General features: G+C 42.4%; 1 protein-coding gene across 6 annotated transcripts in view; it reads right to left on the bottom strand.

The window, feature by feature from the left end:
* LOC105925264 (probable cation-transporting ATPase 13A3) overlaps positions 1–18,732 on the bottom strand; it is a 29,535-nt gene extending 10,803 nt beyond the window's left edge. For 4 of the 6 annotated variants that reach the window (XR_004931189.1, XR_002428064.2, XM_012861013.3 and 1 more), the window contains exons 1-23: positions 18,542–18,732; positions 15,389–15,458; positions 12,876–13,049; positions 12,520–12,690; positions 12,299–12,369; positions 11,471–11,554; positions 11,292–11,361; positions 11,051–11,185; positions 10,774–10,846; positions 10,554–10,685; positions 9,473–9,640; positions 9,228–9,385; positions 6,332–6,520; positions 5,510–5,571; positions 5,202–5,352; positions 4,882–5,004; positions 3,871–4,021; positions 3,563–3,683; positions 3,018–3,142; positions 2,765–2,928; positions 962–1,060; positions 779–858; positions 654–696 (exon numbers count right to left, since the gene is read on the bottom strand). Coding sequence is in view for 4 of the 6 variants with exons in the window: in XM_012861013.3 (XP_012716467.2) it covers positions 654–696; positions 779–858; positions 962–1,060; positions 2,765–2,928; positions 3,018–3,142; positions 3,563–3,683; positions 3,871–4,021; positions 4,882–5,004; positions 5,202–5,352; positions 5,510–5,571; positions 6,332–6,520; positions 9,228–9,385; positions 9,473–9,640; positions 10,554–10,685; positions 10,774–10,846; positions 11,051–11,185; positions 11,292–11,361; positions 11,471–11,554; positions 12,299–12,369; positions 12,520–12,690; positions 12,876–13,049; positions 15,389–15,442 (2,598 nt within the window). In the remaining 2 variants the exon portion in view is untranslated. Of the gene's footprint in view, positions 1–653; positions 697–778; positions 859–961; positions 1,061–2,764; positions 2,929–3,017; positions 3,143–3,562; positions 3,684–3,870; positions 4,022–4,881; positions 5,005–5,201; positions 5,353–5,509; positions 5,572–6,331; positions 6,521–9,227; positions 9,386–9,472; positions 9,641–10,553; positions 10,686–10,773; positions 10,847–11,050; positions 11,186–11,291; positions 11,362–11,470; positions 11,555–12,298; positions 12,370–12,519; positions 12,719–12,875; positions 13,050–15,388; positions 15,459–17,540; positions 17,578–18,541 lie in introns of those variants that run through there. The other 2 variants (XM_021315622.2, XM_021315624.2) reach the window with 2 other exon arrangements.
* Between the last annotated feature and the right edge of the window lie 968 nt (positions 18,733–19,700).

The raw sequence follows: 19,700 nt of genomic DNA, 5'->3' as shown, positions 1-19,700 counted from the left end.
GGACAACTACTGGTGGGCACCCCTAAAAAGTGGGCTTTATGTAAGAGTGTGAAGAAGCAAGCCAGTGTAGAAACTGGATTGTTCATTAATGTACACTGTTCTGATTAAATAAATAAAACAAACCCATAGGAAGTCTTGTTTCCAATTTAGTTGAAGGATGAAGTGTTGAAAAAGGTTTTGAGATTAAAAATGTAACTTTTTGTGCATACCACATTTGCTGTGGTAGTTTAGGCAGTTTTAGAAAATCATGTTCTATTTTTCCAGCACTTTATGCATCATTTTGTGTAGGTCTATGACATAAAATCCTTATAAAATAGACAGAGGTCTGTGGCGGTAACGGGGGGAAATGGTAAGAAGTTGCATGGGTATAAATACTTTTGCAAGGAACTGTAAAAACTATAGTCCTTCACCAAAATACTGAGTATATTCTTAAACTAGATTATTATTTTTTATAATGTGTAGTTGTTTTTTAAACATTTTTAAATTTTACTTATAACCATCTCCAGCCTATCAGCCAGCGATTTCTGATGTCCTGCTGGCAGAGCAAGAAGAGCAGAACATCCCATCATTTTTCACACGGAAAACTGATGTGAACTGACTTGCAAGTGCACCATCAGTTTAGAAAAAAAAGATAACTCAAAAGCCATCCTTACCCCACAGTCATTGGCACCGTCGCCACACATTCCAACAATGTAGCTGGAAAGCAGACAAAGTGAACTACGGTGAAGCAGGGAAACCAGATGGAAAGGGGTGAAAGTACAGCAGCTCAGAGGCTCACTCAATGCCCTGCAGGATTTCCACCAGCTGGGTCTTCTGGTCCGGAGCCATGCGAGCAAACACGGTGGCTCTCAGCGCGAGCTGCAGCACCACCATGTGGGGGGACAATGTAATTACAACACAAGTGAATAAATCATCTTGTGTAAATGTGTAGACACTTCAATGTGCAAACATGAGAAAGTACCTTCTGTATTAGCTGAGGAAAGTGTTCTGTGATAACAGCAAAGGCTCTACCATTCACAGCGAAGTGATACGTCGCCTCCTCTACGCTTATCTGTGCAGTCTGAGGGAGAGAGGAAGACATGGTGTTAGAAACAGAGCTGAAAGAGTCCACTCTATGGTGTGGACAAACAATGACAGTTTACCTGGTTTTCACCTGATTCCATCTTAACTAACTACAACCAGTGTTAAGCATATTATTGTAGGACAGCTGAAACAGGTAAAATGCCAGATATTTGAGAACCATAATAAACATTAATGTTAGAGAATTAATGTTTGCTAGACTTCCAATATGGCCATAATTCCTCCACAGTGATATAAAAGGCTTATTGTCAGTTTCCAGAAGTTTTTCATGGCTCTTGTTGCTGCTGAGGGAATATTTTAATTTAAAAAAATCAAATCATCAATCGAAAACCGTTTATTCTACATACTCAGGTTGTCTATGTCTATTTTTGACAAACATTTGTTGACAATCTAAAACATAGAAGGAGAAAAACAGAAGCAATATGTAGCCTTCACTGTAACGGGATAATACCTACAGTAGTAGAATGCTGTGGTAAACTAGAAAAGCAGAGAGGACAATTAAAAACCTTGATCTGACTGTATCAGAAGTCAAGGCTGACTGCTCAGTGGGTGGAGGGGGTGTAGAGTTGGGGGGGGGGGGTGTTTGCTGTGGGGAGACACCTGCACAAATAAAAGTGAAGAGACGATAGTCCAGCAGAGTTCTGAGAACAGGCTATGGTGTAGAAATCTGAGAGCCCCATACTAGGACGTTCCTTGATGTCTTCAAAATTAAATAAATGCTTTATTATTTTAAATGCTGAATTATTTTGACTCGTGGAAAATAAGGAGTACTTACACATGTATCAGCCAGTGAGAGACTTTCAATCATTTCCTGGAAACCTTTTATGAAATGTTTGAAAACAGTATTTATGAGCTCTGATCGGTTATTAGACAAGAAGCAGATGTGTTTCTGACTTCCACTTTCCTCTGTTTATTTTCCTCAACTTTTAAAATTAATATGAAAAAAAAAATCCTATTGCTTAAATTTAACTAAACTTGTTAGGCCAGGTGCTCATTCACAGCACCGAGGAGAGGCAAGGGTGTATGGGTGGCACCGTGGGGTAGCTTGGAGTTGCTATAGCAACACCAAGAGTTGGCCTAGCAACTGCTAAGCACCTCTAAGAATTTTGTTATGGAAACCGGAAATACACCAGAGTAATTTAGTAATGGGTTATTTTTTATTTCAAATATAATGATTGCACAACACAGTGATTAATTATATTGCTTATATTTTTTTTACCTTAGACAAATCTCGCGATATCATGTGGGGGAGGTTAATGTAAATCAATAAAGTGGTAAACTTGGAGGATAAATGAGTTTGAAAATGGAGAAGTTCCTCATTCGGCCAGCAACTCCTGTCTGTCATATAGCAACTGCTAAGCTATAGCAACGAAAAAATTCTGGCGCCGCCAATAAAACGACGGGGCGAGCCCCCAACCCCTCCTCAGACAGGAGCATCAGGAGCAGGCCAGAGGGCACCAAGCCCCAGGCCTAATAGTCAACCAGGTGCACTCACTCACTGCACCCTCCTGTCCAGCAGAGCAGGTACCTCCATTGGAGCCGCTACCGCAGCCTCCAGCCCGTAGAACAACCATGCCTCACATCCCCCCCTACCAGGCAGCATCCAGGGAACAAGAGCCAAAGTCTAAGATTTCTGCTGTTGACAACCTGAATCAAGCATCCCTCATAAAACCTTCCTGCTCACCTGATCGTCCCTGGCAGTGTCAGCAGGGTTGTCTGCGTAACGCCACGTGATGCAGGCTGGGTGGGAGTCTTTTGGAGGCACAGCATCAGCGACAATGACGTTCTCGTGCGGATGGACCATCCCGCAGTCCCGAGCCACAGATATGGCCGTCAGCATGTTGTCACCTGATAGAGGAAGCAGACAGAGAGGGGGCGTCGGCGGACACGGCTGCACATTGAGGCCATGCAACGAGGCTTTCACAGAGCAGGGCTACCTGTGACCATCAGAGTGCGGATGTTAGCCGTCTGTAGCTCAGTCAAAACACCGGCGGTCTCCTGCTTGATTTTGTTCTGCATGATGATCAGACCAAGGAACTCCATGTTGCTCTCTATCAGGTCCCTAAAACACACAAAGCATGCAACCACATTGTGGCAGAACCCCTGTTTGACTGCGATGTTAAGAGAAGGAACAAAGGGACCCAAAGACGTAGTTCCTCCACTAGCTGGCTGCACCACACTGCTCTGTAATTACTGATTCACGTCTTGTGGGGTACATCTGTCTCTAGCAGTTTGTACATCTAGGGACTGAAGGTTTTGCTAAATAGAATAAAATCTCAATGAACTCATTGAGGTTTGTGGTTGTGACAAGACAAAAGCAGCATGATGGTCTTTGCTTGTAGGAGAAACACAGAGACGATTAGGGGTTAAAGTTAAACATTAACAGAGGAAATGCAGGCGGCATTAGACCCAGGAGATCCAGAATGAAGGTGGGAGCAGCCACCTGAACTGTAAACGCTCTTATCTGTGACTGGTGACGTACCTGCTGAGGGTCTGGACTTTGTGCCAGGAGAGTTTGGACTCTAGGTGTCGATGTGCCAGTGCAATCACTCTGAAGCCCTGCCTAGTGTAGCCCTCCAGGGTCTCTGTGAAACTCTGTGGGACTGAAGAGAAGGACAGGGCCGCATCAGACTGGCCTTTTCATAAAACAAGATCATGCAGAATAGACGAGGTACCAGAGGACGCAGAACTGCTCTCAGACCCCAGTTTCTTGCTATCCTTATGGAGAAGACAAAAAAGAAAGCCCGTCTCGAACCCAAACCTTTGACATACAAAAGAAGAAGGCCTGACCTGAGTGTGGATTGCAAAGGCTGGCCACGACCTCTGGCGCCCCCTTCAGGAAGGCTTCCATGTGTTTTTCTCCCAGCCTCCTGACCGCCACGCTCATCCTCTGCAGCGCCGAGGAGAAGGGGAACTGCCGCACTATACCGATCTCACAGGACTGGGGAGCCAAAGCTCAGTGTTAGAACATTTCAAGAATATTATTGTTGTTTTTTTATTTAACTGCTCCTTGGTTATCAAAATGTGCTATGCACAGGGAACACCACCTTAAAACAACTTACAAAAGTATTGCTACCACTCACAGCTTTTCACATTTCATCTCACACAAACTGACGGAGTAACACACAGTGCATGATTGTCAGGTTAAAGCGAATTACACATAGCTTTGACCAATTTTCAGAAATCAAAACTGGAAACCCCAAGAGGTTTTCTTCCAGGATTGTCCTGTATTTAGTTCCATCCATCTTCCCACCACCTCAGACCAGCTTCACTGTTGCTGCTGAACAAAATGAATCCTACAGCATGACGCTGCCACCACCGTGCCTATCTGTAAGGGTGATGAGCACCGCTAGTTCTTTTGACTGACAAATAGAGTTCTTTATGTATATCCAGAAAAATGCATGGCTTGCCTCAACATCCAAGCAGCACTTCTTCTGTCTATCACTCTTTCTTTCTTCTATCTCTCCTCTATAAAAAGGGAAAATTTGTGGAGAGTACAACTAATGGCTGCCACCAGATTGTCTCACCTGACTTGTCTGCTGTGTTCCTTGGCATTCATAATGTTGTTTGCTGTGAGATGTGTGAGTTTGGGTAACATGTTTATTTATTGATTAGGAAACTTCTGAAAGAATTTGGTTGCAATGGATGTTATTCAGGGGTACCCTCGTAAATAAGGGTTGAATATAAATGCACACAAGGTACTTGGCGAGGTACTGTATGCTGGAATATGAATGGAACATACTGTCTTAAACTCACATAGACTAGTTATGCTTTCTGTGCATGCATGCATGGCAACTGTACCGTGTTCTGGACTTGTGGGTGGTTCTGACTGTCTTCAGGGACCGTTTGCTTTGGGGGTCGAACAACTGTGGGCATCAATGGATTGTGGAGTGCTGTTTCTTCTTCTGTAGGCTCTTCTAAGATCTAAACAAAAACCAAAACTGCTCATATATCATTTTGGAAACATCTTGAAGACTTCAGAGTAAGCCTGCAGTGACAAATATCAAACCCATATAACCAATTTTTCTCTGAAGCATCCATAGCAGCAGACTTCAGCCAACGGTTTGATGGCATCCAATTCAGGACAACCTGGCTTACTGCGGACCAAACATGCTGCTTACCCAGCCTGTTGCAGCAAACATCTTGAGATCTAAAGGGTCTCCGGAGAGCTCTCCATCTATTTTGGTCAGTGAGTGACACGTTGCCATGCAGGCCACAAATGTGGTGTTCATCAGAGGCTCCTCAGCTGCCTCCAGCTCTGGTGCGATAAAGCTGCAGTGGAGACGGACACGGGATCAGTGAGCTCTGACTTCTTAAGAGCAAAGTGTTGCTCTTAAAATCAGCTTCCATTGCAGCTTTATTGACAATGTTCTGCGTTTATTTCCAGGGAACACATGTGACTAAGAGAGAACAGAGGGTGTTCCCCTACCTGCCATTATCTGCTCTCTGAATGCCCCACAGGTCCAGGCCATCCTCAGTGAGAGTACCAGTCTGGAGGAGGAAAACAAACCTCTAGTGCATGCAGCCAAAAACACAAACCATGTCAGCTTAGAAAGTCAGGACTAAATCACAACATTTGCTAGACTCTTGAACTGCTTTATAAAGCTTACCATGACAATGGGGGAAAGCATTGAGGCGGCACAGCATACTCCATTGCTAGCCCTGAGTCAATACTCTGCAGAAGCCTCTCTCACTGCTGTTACAACTGCAAATCTTTTAGGGTATGACTCCAACACGTTTGCACAGCTGGAAACTAAAATTTTAGCCCATTCTTCTTTGCAAGTTAGCACAAACTTATCTAGACTGGATGGAGACCTCTGCAAATATGATTTTTCAAAGTGAAATGTGAAACAGTCCAGGGGAGTGAATACTTTTCCAACCCCTTATAAAGTTAAAAATATGATAACTGTCAGCAAATGCTTTGAAATCACCTGTAGCTAACTTTCCCTTGTTACCGCCTACAGTAAACAGACATGAAACATTCGGCCTTGCGACCATAAAGCTTGATACTGCTGGTGAATGGTTTTATTACCATAACCACAGGGCTGCACGACACATTAAGACTCTTTGAATATTCTGGTCGTCAGAGTATGTATGTAGCTACTTACTTTAGAAAAACATACATTTATTTGAGTCGTAAGCGGGTTTCGATTTTGTAGATCCAAATTTTAAGGATCTTTAAAAGCAGCACCCTTACAAGTGGCTAGAACTCAGCAGTGAAATGTAAACCTGCACAGTTAGTGTGGATTACCTTGTCAAAGCAGACCAGGTTAAGCTGGCCACACATGTTGATCCTCTGCGGACTGATGCAAAAGATGCCGACGCGCTTCAGACGCCGCTGGGCGTACACGATGCCAGCTGTCATGGCTGCGGGTAAGGCCGGCGGAACGGTGATGGTGATGATGTCCAGAGACTCAATGATGATGGTTTTAGCTGGAACCTGCGCATGTTCAAGAAACTATCATTGAAAATGGAGAACTGAACACCACTAAACCCTGGTTAAGACCTGGAAGACGCCTCAAAATGGAATAATGCAGCCTCATAATCTCACACTGAAACTTAATAACGTACAACTTCTGTTTGAGTAAAGGTATTTAGTGGAGGAAACATCTATTTAGAGAAATGATTGTTTCCACAAAAAACACCAGAGACAGGGATACACACAACCCTTGGTGTAACTAAAGCATTATTTGTTTCTTTTTCATCTTTTTTAAGTTGATCAGTTTATAGGATCTTTTGATACATAATCCATGGCCTCATTTTTCCCAGGGAAATGAAGACTGATATGTTGCCATCACGTACAGGGAGCAGGATGGAAGGTAAGTAAAACAATGTCCAAAGCTCACTGTTCAGAGAACTGCAGACAGGGGTGGTACTGTTTACTGGTGATGGGAGAAAAAAGCCTGTCCTGTCCTACTAGCACAAAGATAAACATGCACTAAACTTTACCGGGACTTTTTACTATCATTGTGTGCCTTTGTTGGATGAAACCAAGATTGCGCCCTTCAGTACCAATTACTCCAGCTAGTGAAATAAAGGGTGAAAATGTTGAAAAGCGCTTCATCCAGTCTGCTTAGTATGGTGAAGGATCTGTGATGCTGGGGGCTTGTTTCTCTTCCAAAAGCCATAAGAACTAAGGCTCAATCTGAATACCCTTATAGAGCAAGGACTCTTTAGCTAAAGTGGAAGTCCGTCAGCAGTCGCCATGATAAGTGCTGTTCGTATAGCACAGCTAGTAAGGAAGGAGGTGGGAAAAGGACCCTGTATGCTCCGTCCCGCGGCTAGTTTTGGCTGGGAACCCTGTGACCTCCCTTACCGGCGCTAACAACCCTTAAGGTATCCCACAATTCTTTTCGTGACATGACATATCAGGACAGTCCCCTCACAGAAATCAATGAAAATATCCAGAGAGAAGAGAGTGTGCACTCTGTAGTTCATTTTTGGAAGACTGTAGGTCCGGATTTGACTCGGATCATCCATGTGCGTTTCCGTCACGTAATGACCTCGCCATTATAGGCTGTCCGTATTTCCTTTCCTTCCTACAATAGAGTTCTTACTGGTGACCCAATGAAAGCTCAAGGACCAGGAGCTAGAAACTATTACTAAGGGTATTCAGGATAGAGCCTAAGTTAGAGTGGATGGCTGTTATTTTGGATTTTGTTTGTTTATCAAAAAACGAAAACAGATAACTGTTTTAGTTCAGGATAAATGACGTTTAAACTTTAACTTTTATACGGCAGGCGAACCATTTCAGAAGAATATTGTATTCCTCTGTGTCCAGGTCCGCTGCATTCAGAAAAAACGGTGTGAGTCGGGAAGCCACTTCATTGTTGCCAGTTACTGCGAGAGAAGCAAGCAACCAGCTCTATAACCTCTAGCTTGTAAAACAGTATAGGTGAACAAGCCCAAAGTTGCTGATAATACGTGGACCTGCCAACACTGCTGGAAGCCTGGAACACAGTGCTGAGCGTTTCTGGAGGTCCCTTTTTCACCTCTGTCATTACTTTTTAACAAACGTGCAATAATTCATGACTTTTTGGGTGACATTGTTGTAATAACAATAATGTATATTTCATGTGCACTATATTTGAATTGAAAAGCATGAATACAAATCGGTTTCATCGTTGCTGTGTAGAATGTTTTTCCTATTTTATATAGATGGTTAAATGTCCCTGGAGGATTGCCATAGGGTAGGCAGGCAGTAAGCCGCCCGGTGTTTTGTACGGAAGCGTTGGAAAAAACAAAAGGTCCAGCTGTGCTATGCAGCGACCCAAAAGGCCAGCTCTGAGTCCAGTCTCCTTCCACCTCATACGGCGCCAGTGACAAACCCAGAAAGCTCATAAAGGGATCAATTTATGGGATTAGGATCACACAGCGGCACACTGTTTACAGAAAAATTAAAACGCAGATACAGCAATAGGAGCCGACAACGGGAGCCATCCGCATTTTAACAAGAAGAAGAAATGTAAGAAGTAAACAGCACAGCTATTAACAATGTTTTTTTTGGGGGGGGGTTTTTGTGGAGCTATGACTGCTCCTGCTTAGAGTAGTCTGTGTGGATGTGTACTGAGAGCCAGGACAGTAACGTAAATGGTGGATGAACATCTTGTTATAAACATTATTGTCATTGAAACCCAATAAAATGGACACTAACCAGTCCACAAACAATTTCTACACCAACTTCCTCGCATGTCTCCTGTTATCTCCTGTCTTCTGTAATCTCATGTCTCCTGTTATCCACCATCATGCAGCCCTGGTTTTCACAGGTTTGATGTTCCTTCAGATAAGATGAGTCTCGATGAAAAAGAATGGAGAAGACTCTCTTAAAGCTAACAGGAAGCTGTGTAATCATTTCAACATTTTACAACAACACAGCTAATCGGATCATCATAGTTACAGCCTGGGTTAATAATATTTGTGACACTGGTGTTTTTGATGGATAACAATTATTTCCCAACATGGAAATTTTGTTGTTCCCACTGAATAAATGTAACAAAATTAAACGTAGATTTTTAAGCTTTTTGTTTCAGGTAATGTGGCATCAATAAAATTATGTTTTATTTCTAAGGCTTTTTCACATCTTTACCAGGGGTCCTGAAAAAAAGTGACGGAAACTGTACAAGTCTGTAGAAAAGGAGCAGGGAAACCTTGTTCATGATGCTGAGGACAATGGTGTAGATGAAGCCGATCCCCGCCACAGCAACCAGACACAGCAGGAACAGGTACGCATCACGGTACAGCTTAAAGTCTGTGGGTTTAGGGTAGAGGATGGAGCGTACGAGCTGGCCTTTCTCTGTGCTAAAGCCTTGGGGAACATCATGTGCCCAGTCAGATGTGCTTGTGTTCATGCTTAGAGGCTGGACGTGTCCAGATGTGCGGCTCTGTGCCTCACCTGTCCGGATCACGACTGCCTTCACCAGCTCACCGCTGTAGAAGCGGGTCTGGATAACATGGGTACCACAGAAAAGCGTATGTCTCTTGTGTTCCTCCATGTTGTATCTCCCAGCTGCCTCGTCACCAGAACAGGGCAGACTGGTTTTGGTCACTGGAACGCTTTCACCTACGGACAGAGTTCATATGGAGAGATTTCCAGTGAAACCCCAATTTGGAATCGACTCTATAGGGAGAAATGTTTTTTTTTTTTTATTAACACTGTATGCTGGGGATAATTCTTAGTCATCCAGGACATGACAAATGCACAAAAGGTTAAATAAACAACTGGACATCAACTAGAATCAAGAATCTTATTGTCATTATGGGTTACCATGAGATTTTGGTGAGACACCGGCTCAGAATGCATATAGATTAAACATGACAAGCAGACACAAGACGTAATGTTTTCTCTATTTTCTTTTTGATAACACAAACACAACTTCCAGAGTTGATTAAGGGGTACAAATAGTCATTAGCATCAGTTTAAAACTTGCAAGTAATGCATGTCTAAATTCACATGCATTTTCGGGCCCCCTAACAATATGCCGTCGTTTGTACCGTTGTTAGCCTCACCAGCTTACACTTGAGAAGGTCCTATCAATTACAAAACGTTTTCAACTATAAGAACTAAAGTCCAGTTGTTTTGTTTCTTAACAGTTTTCGGATTCATCTACCACTGTAGCATTCAGGACGCCATGGCTAGTGAAACATTCCCAGAATGTTCCCACAGGCCGGGAACAAACCAAGATGTCAAAAACTGTCTGCAGCACTTTACATAGCTTGGTTAGGCTTGATAGGGGCTGATAAACTTCCGGTTCGATTTAATCACATTTGAATCATCACTGAGACAATTTTTTTCTAAAAACTGGAGCTCACTTCCTCCACTTCCTTCCTCCTAAATCTGTTCAGGGGAATAATAATCAATAAGCTGATTGGGCCCTGGTTCTTGAAGGGGAGACAGAAGAACAGCGCTGTAAAACTGGCTCCAGCAAAATGTTCCTAAAAGTATAAAAGGATCTCAGCAGAGCAAACAATCTCACCCGTCAGCATGCTCTCATTTACGACGCAGGTTCCTTGGAAAAGTACGGCGTCGCAGGGCATTATCATCCCATTGGCTGGGATGGAGATGACATCACCGGGCACAAGCTCAGTCGACATGGCCTGTTCAATATCTGAGATTAACACAACAGTAAATGAAGGGCGTGGAGAACTCAGCTGCAAGGTAATCTGCAGGGATGTGCGAGAGAGTTTAAAACATGCCTTTGTTTCCTCTGCACACGGACACACGGACCACACTGTGAGAGGCCACCATGTCATGGAGCATCACATATTGCTGAAAAGGAAATTAGACATTTATTCAGAAATGAAAAAATGTCGCAGCACTGTCAAAATTCTAAAGACGTGTAAAACACCCAACAGGATTAGTTCCTCATGTTCTTTTAGAGTGGAAATCTAGGAGTGTAAAAGTTCTTCAGTACCATACAGAATTTGAACACAGCCTCCTCAGGTCATTTTCCAAAGCTCACATATGACTCACCTTTCTAATGGTATACAAGGAGGTAGCTATTGATATGACCGACATGAAAACAATGGCTGTAGCGTAATAGTAGTAGTCCTCAGCACTCCACAAAACCACACTGAAGAGCTGGAAGATGTAAAAGGGATTCAGAACCTGATGGGAAATGAAAGAGAGAAAACCGTCACAAGTTGGGTGAAGCAGTGTTAATGAATGTTAGTGTGGTAAAAAGAGGAGCTGTCGGGTCTGATTTAGCACTCACCTCCTTTATGAGAAGCTTGAACAGGGAGGGGACTCTCACAGCGATCTCGTTCTCCCCAAAAAACAACCTCCTGAAAGAATGTTCAACAGTTTTTCTTTCCTTTGTCACCAGGAGATTTGCATGAACTGACATGTACTTCATTAGAAAAATGAAGTACATGTCAAAAACCCAAGATGCACCTGTAGTCCTGCAGTGATTTGCTAATCCCACGGCTGTGTTCGGAGTGGATGTGGGCACAGCTCACCTTCACATCCTCCAGGCCTCTAGAGGAGCAGAGAGTTTGATATTCTATTGTGTTACGCAAAACAGTGCCCAGTTTAGCCCAAAATTTGTCTTACCCATTTAGATCTCTTTTTACCATATTTTAAAAAGGTTAAAGATCTTCCACACAAATCAGCTATATGCTAAAAACTGCTAGGGGGTTATTTTCAACATAAATGCTAGTCGGAACCAAACTGTGGTCCAGCTTTCCCTATCTGTCTTCATATAGAAGACAGATAGGGAAAGCGCGTAAGGCTGACAGATTTGTCCCTTCTCTGCTACTGAAATAAAAAATAGTGAGGCAACATGGCGTCTCCCAGTGGGCGCACTGGCCTTATGTCTTTATAAACTACTAATTCTAAGTTATGAGAACGCTTTCATTTTTGATGGGATGTTATTAGACTTCGCCAAAACACGTATTTATATAAGCAATATGTGATCTTTGCTAATTAAAGGCCAAATTAGTTACACACTATCCCTGCAAGGCAAATTAAGGAATTTGTATCCTTTACATTTTCTCAAAGACATGGAAATACTTCAAATGTGCTAACTGCTTTGTTTCTCAAACAAACGTCTAATAGGAAACAAGTCTGGAAGCAGTAGGATTAATTTTGGGCTCAACTGTATGCAAAAGTATGAGGCAAGATGTGCTATCAGTGTATGTGTAGATATTTTGTTTATTTTAGTTATTTAATATCTAAATATAAAGCAAAAATGGTAAACAAATGGCAGTGAGGACCACTTACTGATATAATTCAAAGTTCTGGATGGCATCATTCCAGTAGTATCTAAAGCTGTGGTGCGTGAAGTATTGGATCTAGGAGGAGGAAAAGAGACTGATCTAATCAGAGGCTGAAAGCCTTACATTTAAAAACAAAGTTAAACCTTAAAGATAACCACGTCCCTGAAACATGATAATCCATGATAATAAAGTTCATCTCAATAAAAACCCTACAATGTAACATACCTGAACCTGCTGTGCGTGGAGAAGCTGTTCATCGTGAACAGAGCCGACCTGATGATCAAAGTCTCCGTTTGGGAGCTGAGTTTTGGGTTTTACCTCCAAATCATCAAAGGGGGTCCTCCCTGGAGCCGACATTCTGTGGACTCGGACTCGAAACCACTGCCTGAACTCATCCTTGGATGTTGACCAAAAAAAGACATTTCTACATTTCTGTTATTTTCTGCATAAAATCAAGGAAGTCTAGAAGGTTCAGCATAAACACAAATCAGGTGTGGACAACTCTGCCTATTTTGCCAGTTTTAAAACAAACATACAAGAGATTGTTGTGAGTAAACTATGAAATGTCATTCCATTTCTACCTTAGTCCTGAGCAGCAGGGTGTGTGCATCCTTCAGGGACGTGTTTGTACATGTCCCCTTGACGCTCCACTGCGGAAGCCAGTAGAGCAGCAGCAGGAGGAGACCCCCGGAGCAAACAGCACCAACACCAACCAGGATCATCTTCCACAGACAGGGCCGGAAACCCCTGACCTCCTGCACAGCCACATGTTTCTGTTAGCATACCTAACGGACCAACACAGCTGTGTTTTTGTATGAACAATCAATAATGGGAAAAATTGTGGTGATATATTTATATACAAGTTGATAGTGCAATTGCAGGTAAGTCTTGCAATAGACAACCCAGATTACATCCTGTTGGACATGGATCACCGATCAAATATTAAGCCTGGAAGTTTTTACTGCCAGAACAAGAAATGGGATTATTTTTATTTAACAAATCTACAGCAATAAGTGCAAATAGGTAAAAAAAAAAAAAAAAATCAAACTTTCTAGTATAGTTATCAGCCCTTTGGGTGTCCTCCAACGTGGCGGACAGGAAGTTTGAAGTTGACCTACGAAGCAACTTCAATATAACTGAGCCTCTACTTCTTAAACAGAGGTAATTATTCTTTGCTCAGTCAAAAGACCCAATAGGTTATTATTAATGGTTACCATTTAGTTAGAAATACTGAATTTTCCGTTTAAGTTAGCTGCAGCTTCATTTATATCCTATAAAAGCCAAGGTACTGTTAGCTAGCCTCTTCATTCTGCTGGACCTGCGTGTGGCCTGTGATACAATTTCTCACTCCATCCTTCTCTACACTGTGGTTTGATGGGTTGAGTAGTTGTCTGGCAACCAGAAGGTTGTGGGTTTGATTCCAGCTTCCCCTTGCCACATGTCGATGTGCCCTTGGGCAAGGCACTTAACCCCAAGTTGCCTACCAAGCTGCGTCTTGGTGTATAAATGTGTGCACGTTAGTGAGAGCGACTGGGTGAATGTGGCTATAGTGTACAGCGCTTTGGGTGGTCAGCATGACTGGAAAAGTCATGCTGATATATATATATATATATATATGTGTGTGTGTGTGTGTATACACACAGTCTCATGTCCTTAAGGATTTGGGACATTGCCAGCCGGATAAGATATTAATTTGACTGGATCTAAAGTCATGATGAAGACATTCTAAAAAGCTTTGGTAGAAATAATCAACTGTACCAGATTATTGAAAGCCATGAGCCAGTAGATGTAAAAATCAACCGGCCAGGCACATTTTTTACCGGCCAAAATATTAATCCTGACCAGACCTCAATTTTTATAAAAATTAAGAGTGAGATTATGTTAATTTTCGGGGGCGTGGTTGGGGGCTTGACTGACTGGACCCTGGAAGAGAAATCTTTGTTTCCTGACTTGGATTAGAAAATATTGTAGTTGATTATAAAAGACACAATATGAACTATCAGATTCACGTCCAGGCAATAAAAAGCACTACAGGTTATCATTATTCTATCCATGTTGGTCTCATTTGTGAATGAGGCAGAGTTTCATCAAGCCTGTAGGGTCCAACATTTTCCCCTCAGCTGCAACACTTAAAGCACGCAGGGGTTCACGCTGCGTCTCTACGCTGATCCAGCTGCTGGATAAACAGTGGGGAAAATGCATAAATAAAGACTGTAAAGGGCTCCTTTAGAGGGGAGAGAAGGAAAAATGGGTCTGAGCTAAAGCCCCTGATGTTACTAGTTCCTTAAAATGACCCTTAAAAGTGCGCACCTAAATTACATGTAACGTAATTTTGCGCACCTGAATTCAAGCACAAGGAACCACGCCCACCGAGGCACCACTGGTTCTGTGTCGTTAAAAACCAAAGAGCATGAAACACAGCTACCGACTCTCCTATTGATTTTAATTGGGACATTTTGGTACGAGTGGAAAGACCTTAAATGTAGTAATTCACGTTATGAAGGCTGGCCGCTGATAAAAGCACCTGGCTCCGAGCGGGCCGGTGGGGGGGGGGGCAGCAATAAGAGCAGTGAAGCAGTGAAGCACAGAAACACAGCGCACGTAATTAAAAAAAATGCAGAATGAATAAGAATAAAACTTCTAAACAGACTAATTGGTGTTTTAGACTGTCTCTGGTTAGCAGAACTGTTTTCTGATCCAGCGGGCATGACTGGTTCTGAATATGTGAAAGAAGCTGAACCAGCTCCGTAGAAGGCTAGACTGGGCTCTGGGTGGACAGAGCTGTGAACGGATCATCCGCAGACCAGATGGGTTTTGTTATTTTTATGTTATTTTTATTTTATTTGGTACAAACAATTACACGCCATGTGGCAGCTAGCCCTCTGAAATTCCCTCGCCAAACGGGACTGGCGACTGGCCAGTGTTAATTTCGGACCCTGCTTCCTAGTATGTGAGAGCCTTAACTTGTACTGTTTCACTTCTACTGGCATTTGCAAGATTTTGAGAATACATGGTCATAATTTATTACTTTAAAATAACATTGAAACATTATCTCAACCACAAGTAAAGATACAAAACAGCAAGTTATATTCACCATCTCATCCTCCAGGCCCTGGTTGATTATTTTTACATCTTCTCTTGTCTTCATTTTCTCAGTCTGACAACTGAAAATATAAGATTATTGAGTTAGGTTTCATCATCATGATAAACTTCAACTCTCCCTGGTGATTGTAAAAACAATCCTTTATCAAGAGCATAAAATGATTACATTTAAATAAATCCCCTTCAGTTTATTTGTAATGTGCCAATCCACAGCACATGCCACCTCTATATAAATAGCCATTTCACTCAAATCATACAGATTCCAAATCAAGTACATTCCAAATGTATCCTTTTTATAAAAATTATGTGAATGTGACTTAAATTGGTCAAAAAATGTCTAAGGAAACCCAGCAGACTGCATCAAGTCGTTGACAGGCAGCATTCACTCCTGGTTGAGCGTGTAGCCACAGTGGACAGTCGCTGGCATTATGTCAATGACTTTACAGCAATCCCTCATACCAGTCATGCATTTAGCGACAATGGAGAGGAAAACTCCCCTTTAACAGGAAGAAACCTTCTGATTACATTTATGGACTCAAGCAACATAAGCAACAGAGATGAGGGGAGGGAAGCAGAAAAATCATTATGAGCCACAGATAACAGGTGCATGAAAGAAAGGGTCTCTCAGACATGGCAACTATGCTGGACATATCTTTTTAAAAGACACAGAATAATGTAACTCGCTTTAGTTTTACTTTAAAATCCAACTTCATTCTAAGAATGTAGATGTATACTAAGTTACCAGAAGGAAACCCTTAATGATATCTATTTAGAAAATACAAGTGAATGACATAAATTACCAGTGCATCATTGCTTGCTGTCCATTAACAACTTTAAAGCGGCTCAAAGCGGGACATACAGCCATGACGAAAGAAAGAGTTGCCTTCCCCACAGCTGAACAAAATAAAACAGGAGAGGAGGACACACGCGTAGCTGCTGCTTGCTGATTTGTCAGAATCCACCATTTCACCTTTGAGCGAGAAATGGGAGGAAGTGCCTTGACCAGTGTAACTTGTAGTTTCTCATAGCACCTGCTGCTTACATTTTCATTTGACACTGCGATTGGCTAAACCAACCTTTGGTAGGCGAGCACTGTGTGTCACTTCATCCAATCACCTCAGAGAGTTCTGCTGAATGTCCCTCCTTTCCCAAACGGATTAGAGGAAGGTCCAAATGAATAATGTGCAGAACGGAGAGAGGTTCAGCCCTTTGAATCACCTGTTGCTGAAAAGTGCTTTATAAATCTTGCCTTGCCTGACACATTATCAATCTGGCTGGTCAGGTTACTCCTCTGGTCCAGAGAAAAAAAATATCCTAAGTCCAACACGTCCATGACAGAGACAAGGCTAAGGCTACGTTCACACTGCAGGTCTTGATGCTCAATTACAATTTGTTGCTGAAATCAATTTTCAGCAAAAAACTTTTTTGCTGAAAAAAAAAAACGCCATCATATCTCTGAATGAATCAAGACCGCAAAGCGACCCGCACGAGCATATAACAGAAGGAGACGTCACACAACAGAGCATCGTTTACGTAAGAACTGATGAGTGTAATTGTTTCTAGAAGTTCTCAATAAAGTTTTGTTTTTTTTAAAAAACTTGGGAAAAAAATGGGTACCAGCTGGCATCTCTCCTTGTTAATTATTAGAAAAGCTGTTGAGCAATAGGAGCCGACAATATTTAGACCACATCAGAGCAAGAGGAAGTAAGGTAATAAAAAGCAGCACAGCTATTAACAACGGTCTATTATGGAGCGCTGACTGCTGCTACTGTGTGTGGATGTGTAGTGAGAGCCTGGAGAGTGACGTGAAAGACATAAAATGTGACATGTTCAGACGTTCAGACAGTGATGTCCATATATATCCGCATTAGTAACACATATGGAAGTGGCAGTGGGGGTGAAAAGATCGGAATTGGACCATTCATACTGCCATGAAAGATACTGGTCACATATGGGCAAAAACATCAGATTTGGGTCGCATTGCCCTGCAGTGTGAACGTGGCCTAAGACTTTGAAAATGTGCACTTGAGAATGAGACTAGTCTTGAATACAATAAAACTGCTTCCTGAGGAGGCTCTGGTACCTTAGCATCCTTAAGGAGATGTTGCAGAACTTTTCTCAAGCTCTTGTGGCAACTTTCTCACCTATTTGCTGTGTCGCGTTGGGGAACCGGAATCACTACTAACAGGAAGAAGAGAGATGAATTCCTTAAAAAGCACAATATTACTGACAAGAAACGTCATCTGAAAGTTGGAAATCCAGAAGGAAAATTAGCAGCAGGTTGATTGTAACATGCTGAGCGATATAGGAGGTCTGTTCTGCCAGTCAGTCTAGTCAGTTTTCATATTTTTATTTCTTGCAAATTTTGAAAACTGTGTATCCATCTTACGGTTATAGACCTATTTTGCGGGTTAGTCTGCCACAGAAAATTCCAATTAAATACGCAGAAGACTGACAGAAATGACACAAAGTGTGTGTGTGGCCGTGAGCTATTTCTCTTCCCAACATTTCTGTAGCATGTCTCTGCAGATAAGGTGGAAGATTAAAGTCCCAGTAAACCCTTTAGGCTATTTCCCAAGAGTCATAATAAACTGTTAGTAACTGAAAAGCCTCAACACCAGGGCTTGCACTCGCTGAGGGGATGGTGCACTGCACCCGGCCCTGGGGGAGACCTCTGTTGACAAAATGAGGCTACAGCATGTCTGTCAGAAACTAAACAGAAAATAATGCAAGAATGCTGAGCTGACATAAACCCATTCACGCAGACCAGAGTTCAGCTGTGCTAAAAGGGCTCCCTCCTCTGCGTGCTTAGATTAGAAGATTACTGCAAATATTATTAGTTTTGAGCTCATAAATCAGGCAAAAGGAGGACAAACGTAGAGTCCAGCGCAGAATGCGGTCAAAACAGAAACAAAAAGTTAGTCATTGCTACATCTTTTTATTTCCAGTCAGGTTTGTCGCTCTCTTAAGAAACGCTCTTGCACAATCCAAAAAAAAAAACAAAAACAGGAACATTTGCGCAGACTTTGTACCAGGATGACTGAAAAACCACCGAAGCTTCAAGTTGCAGCCAAAGTGAGGATGTGCTTTTTCCCTGCGTTAAAACAGCGTATAGCCCAGAAACTACAGACCAGCGGCGACTTACCGACGCCTCCTTTCTTCTGCGTCAACAAAGCGAGCGCTGCATGGTTGGAGCGCTGCGCTCGCTGCTGGGGAAGAACTCTGCGCTCCCACAGTCCCCGCGGACCTGACAGCGTGCGGTCACGGCGCGCGGAGCGTGGAGACAGGACCGTCCCAGTCCACGCCGATCTTTCAGTAGGAAGAGGGGAAAACAGGATGTGAAGTCACGCCGTGTTTTTTTTTTTTTTTTTTTTTCAGGGCTGAGTTTCTGTAAGTTTAAACAAACCGTTGCACGGCAGCGGCATGTAGCAGCTTTTCAGTGGACACATTCACAGCTCAGGGAAACTATGGCAAGCCGAGAGGCCTCAACTCAATCCTGTAACAGTTTTTTACCCCAGTGCAAATGTTGCTCTTGCGAGCAGAGACGTTGCTAAATTTAAAGCTGCTATGTGGTACAGGAGTTGAACATTTACTTTTGAAAAGTGTATCAATTCCCTTCACATATGTTTCAAAGACACTTACTCGTCTATTTTCCTCTTGTTTTGTGTTTAATATTTCCTAAACACAGAAAACGGGACATTCTTATAGAGAGCTGAATTCACGATTCCATTAATTACAGCAAGTCATCCAGGCACTGAAGCAGGAAAAAGGTCCCAGACCACCACACCGCCTCCGCCATGTTTGACCCCATAATCAAACATACCATAACCAAACATAATTCATGTTTGGTTCTGGTTATGCAGCGTAGACTTGACCCAGAAGACCTGAGTATCAGCATCAAAACAGCTTATCGACATGTGGTCAGTGCGGATTCTCGTGCATTTCTTAAAATGGTTTGAGAAACTTTACCAGGGCACAGACCATTAACCCGTGTGAAAAATGTAGTACAGCTATGATACCCTGCATGTTCTTCTAACATATTTGGACAAGTGGATTGTAGGATTTGGCCAAGCATTGGAACGAGGACTCACAGAATCATGCTGCAACTGGTGCTAGATTTTATTTTTATTTCTCCCCAGTAAGTTAAAGTGTGTTGTGCAGAGGTTGAATTGTAGGGGGGAAAAAGAAACAAAATCTATTTTTAAACTCCTTAAAAAGTACAAAACTTATTGTAACTGAAGTTTGTCTTTAACAGTAATAGTTCAATATTAATTTTGCCACATGAGGTTCATAGCTATTTAAAA

Source organism: Fundulus heteroclitus, chromosome 6 (assembly GCF_011125445.2).
Source record: "Fundulus heteroclitus isolate FHET01 chromosome 6, MU-UCD_Fhet_4.1, whole genome shotgun sequence".
NCBI classification, from domain to species: Eukaryota; Metazoa; Chordata; class Actinopteri; order Cyprinodontiformes; family Fundulidae; genus Fundulus; species Fundulus heteroclitus.
Note: the sequence above shows the minus strand (reverse complement) of the source record. Positions and strands in the feature narration are given on the sequence as shown.